General features: G+C 41.7%; 1 protein-coding gene across 2 annotated transcripts in view; it reads left to right on the top strand.

The window, feature by feature from the left end:
• Positions 1 to 892: 892 nt before the first annotated feature.
• Positions 893 to 4,280, top strand: part of dtnbp1b (dystrobrevin binding protein 1b) — a 37,416-nt gene continuing 34,028 nt past the window's right edge. For both annotated transcript variants that reach the window (XM_032535026.1, XM_032535023.1), the window contains exon 1: positions 893 to 1,284. In XM_032535026.1, coding sequence (XP_032390917.1) covers positions 1,239 to 1,284 — 46 coding nt within the window. In that variant the 5' untranslated portion in view covers positions 893 to 1,238. The remainder of the gene's footprint in view (positions 1,285 to 4,280) is intronic.

Genomic DNA, 4,280 nt, shown 5'->3' with positions numbered 1-4,280 from the left:
CTCAGGCAATAAGGGCTATGATGTGTCATGAAGATGAAGGCTAGGGTTGACATTATGAGGATTTGGTGTGTGCGTGCTTTAGCTCGAGGGTTTAATTTCTCTTCAGGGTGACTCACTACCCTGTTTGGACTCTGAAGTCCTATGTTTTTTGATTGTAGACATGCATTATTATTTGTAGATGATATTTCTTAACTACGCTGATACTAACATTTAAAAAATTGATACAGCTATGATGTGTCTTAAGTGGTTCCCATCAATTGCACTTAACATGCATTGGAAATAAGGGGGCATCTCCAAGGAGGAAAGAGAGGGGAGGAGTTAGTGAAGGACATTAGAGGAGGAAAAATAGCTAGGTGGAACTGCGATGCTCTTTACAGCATAATGCTAATGAGGAGGATTATTATGTTCCCCCCTCAGGCAGTGGAGGCAGACAGAGTGGGTGTGGGCGCAAGTGTGTTTCACTTATGGCTGTGTCATTTCTGTACAAGGCTGTTTGTCTGCATGGTAAAAGATGAAAAGAGAAACCTAACCTTTGAAAAGTGATACTTTTTAGTTGCTTTGACATCTTTGGTACTTTATTTGGTACTCATCCCTATTCATGAAAATAGCTTGCTCCTCTAGCTTTCAGAGTCACATAAACAAAGGTGTAAACAAATACGCAGAATGGGCTAAGAGCCTATAGTGTGTCAGCGGCGAATGTGTTCATGGGTTATAGAAACATATGCATCCACAAACCCAAACTCATAATTATCTGTGCTCTTTATTTCCCTTCCTCCCTACGCACACACCCTCTCTACAACCCCCTCTATTCATCCTCTCTTTTCTCCTCCAATCCCCTTTCTCCCTCGCTCAGCAGCAGCCAGTGGTATGTTCCACTCGTCTTTGCTTCTCTCTCTCTTTCTCTCTCTACTGTCAGCCTCAGCAGTCTCCACACCACAGCTAGACACTGGTGCAGCGTCGATCCATTCCTACATACATGTACGTGTGAGTGTGTGTATATATGTGTGTGAACGGTCACTATTTAAGTGTGTGAGCTGATCTGGAAGAGAATGTGTGTGTAAGCCTTTCTGGAGCATCTTTTGTATGGAAGAGCATGTGTGTAGAGTGAGAGACAGCATGAGGATGCGTGGTGGGCAGGCGTTGTGATCGGTGGAGTTTGCAGTGTACTATCATCGTGGTGTCTGCCTCCCACTCCCTTCCATTTGGTTATCTATTTGGGTAAAGAGCATCCTGCTGGGATGTCCACCTCACCTGGTGCAACAGACAGGAGCCAAAGGAACTCTTGTGAGTGACTTTTTTTCTTTTGTAATTGGAAGTGGTGGTGTGTGTGTGTGTGTGTGTGTGTGTGTGTGTGTGTGTGTGTGTGTGTGTGTGTGTGTGTGTGTGTGTGTGTGCGTGCGCGTGTGTTTCATTATGCCAAATGTATGTGTGGTATTGGAATGTGAAGTCTGTGTGACAGCAGAAGGGTGCGAATGAAGATGCCAGCAGTTTAATTGTGTAGCAGTTTATATAAGGGAAGATGATATCCACAGTAGTAAAGTGTTGTGTGTGCATACTCGTATATGGAAAGAGAGCTTGGTGAGGTGTGCAATGTGGAAGTGTGTGAGGCATTCCTGAGTGGGCTGTTACACTGTGAGGCCAGCTGTATCTTTTCAGTAAGATAAAAAGACCAGGCAACTTGCTGATGTTATTAACTACTGTCAAACTGATGTGTATTTGTTTTCCCCCCCTGTAAATACTGCACAGTCTGTGTTTGGTTTAAGCGGGACCAAAAGCAGTATGTTTCTGTTAATCCAAAGTAATAATTGAATAAGAGTGACAATAATAAAATACTGTAGTGTGTGTGTGTGTGTGTCTGTGTGTCTGTGTGTCTGTGTGTCTGTGTGTGTGTGTTCAGTGGGCGAAAAGTGTGTGGGACTGCAGTTTTTATGTTTCATTCTGGCTTTAAGCAACACACACACCACACACACACACACACACACACACACACACACACAGCATTGTTGTACTGTAAGTGGGTGATTGATAAAATGGTGACTCATTTGACTCATGTGAGACCCTTAGTAGGAACACACACAGACACACAGACACCACACACACACACACACACACACACACACACACACACACACACACACACACATTGACTGCCTTGACTGATTTGCAGATCACCTCTGGAAGAATGATCCTCCTTTTATTGCTTTCATTAATATTGTACCCGCCCCACACTCTTCTCGCTTTCACTCCCTTTCTCCCTCTGTTATTTTCAGAATGTTATTTACTGCCCATCCTTGTATTTGACTCTCCTGGAAACCTTTTGTGTGTTTGGGTGATGAGTGAATGATCACACACGGGTGTACCCACCCACAGTAGCTATCTATTGTGTAAGTTTATGACTGTGGCTTTTTGAAGATAATTATATCAATGTGTGTTTAATTATTTGGCTGAGTAATATGCTAGCTCATTGTTGTATAGACCCCATTTCACTCTCACATGTTTAGCTCTACTTCGTGGCTGCTTTGCTTAGCACTTGACCAGTTTTCATTCCTTGTCAAGACACATCCATCGCATTACCTTCTTATAGAGCAGTGCCTTCAAATGGAAATATCAAGTGGCTGCAGGCTACGCTTACTGGTTATTCATAATGTTACATAATCAAATGCAACTTCTGAGCAAACAAGTCAATAGATTCAGCTAAACAGCAGCTTTTAAGAAAAGGAAAATGGAGATCACAAGTAGTTGGAGACTGAACAAGTAAATAAAGGATTTAATCAAGCAGAGGAGCATTTATTAATATTTGTCCAATTTTCATTTATTATTGTCAAATAAAAAGCTTATGCTGCTCATTTTTCTAATAGCAACAAATAAGATATTGTTATTACATAATGCTACACTGATTGATACAAAAATAGAGAATAGTTATGGACTATTTATGGAGTTGTGTTTAAAGCCCTTTATTTGTAAGGCAGTGATATTTTTAGATAAAACAATCAGTAGCATTTTTAATCTCTGTTCCAGCAGCTTGGCTCATTGTGGTAATATTACAGTGTAATGCTGTTGCAGAACACTCTCTCCCTGTTAGTTTGTGTCCTCTGTAAAGGAGCAACAGCAGGCACCTGCCACTGAGAGGGATGTGCTGTGTCATCACTTCTGCCAAATTATGGCTTGCTTCACCTCTCCACTTCTCTCTGCTCTTGTCCTTGTCTTCTCCCACCTCCCCTGCTCCTTTCTGTCCCCACTGTTCTCTCCTTTTGGGCCTGGCTGCTCTACACATCTGCTCTCTTCTCGGCTGGTGTCTCATCTGTTCCCTAATCTCCTCTCTCCTGTATCCCACAGCACTCCTACTCCCCTTCTCTTCTCTGCTCTCCTCCTGTCTGGTTTATCTGGGTTCACATGAAACTTTAATTGCATGTAAATCAAAGCGCTGCAGATGTGATTAGTCTTTTGTGCTGCTTTAATGAGTGAGGTCTGGACCATTGAAATATGGCACAGTAGCTGGCTCTGATGGCTAAGGCACCGGCAAACTCAACTTTGAATACTGCCTTCAGAGACAAAGCAAAAGCTAATATTGCTGAGAGGATCTTGGAAATATTTTAATATGTTGATGAACAATGTCAACATATTGGGTTTGGCTGACATTTTAAAATGGTAATTAGCATGCAGTCTACTATTCTGAAAAGAAATTGGCAACTAATGGAGAAATAGAAAAGGTAGCAGTTTTCTGACATGTGACATTTAGGATGCAAGTCTTTTGTGAACCCAAATATTTGCTTGTCCTGAAAAGTTTAAAGACTTACTGTTGGTGACACGGTTGCTGCCAAGTGACAATGTGTGAATCCTATGTTGACCTTTTATCCAGTGTCTTCTGTGACTAAGAGACTGTACGTGTGCATGTGTGTATGCATTCCCGTATGCTTTCAACTGTGCATGCATACATTTCTCCGGGCACACATAACCAAACTGCAGTTAGCTTGCTAAGTACCATGATAAAGCATCACTCACCCAGCACGTAAATACAGATGTGTAAACAGGTAGATGTGTCTTAATTTGTCTGTTCATTTTCAGGCAGGTCTTGGGAAGCCACTGAAGGAGGTTAAGACTGTGTTTTATGGCATTAATGGTCTTTAAAGATAGATTTAAGAGACAAAAGAATCTGTTCTGTCAAAGGATAAATTAAAGGAAAGAGCACATTGTGATGTCCATAACATGTCACATTTTAACTAATTTTAACTTAATAACGGACGCATTGTGTAGTTGCATAAACACACACACACACACAC

Source organism: Etheostoma spectabile, chromosome 14, assembly GCF_008692095.1.
Source record: "Etheostoma spectabile isolate EspeVRDwgs_2016 chromosome 14, UIUC_Espe_1.0, whole genome shotgun sequence".
NCBI lineage: Eukaryota > Metazoa > Chordata > Actinopteri > Perciformes > Percidae > Etheostoma > Etheostoma spectabile.
The sequence above is the reverse complement of the archived record's forward strand: the minus strand, read 5'-3'. Positions and strand labels throughout refer to the sequence as shown.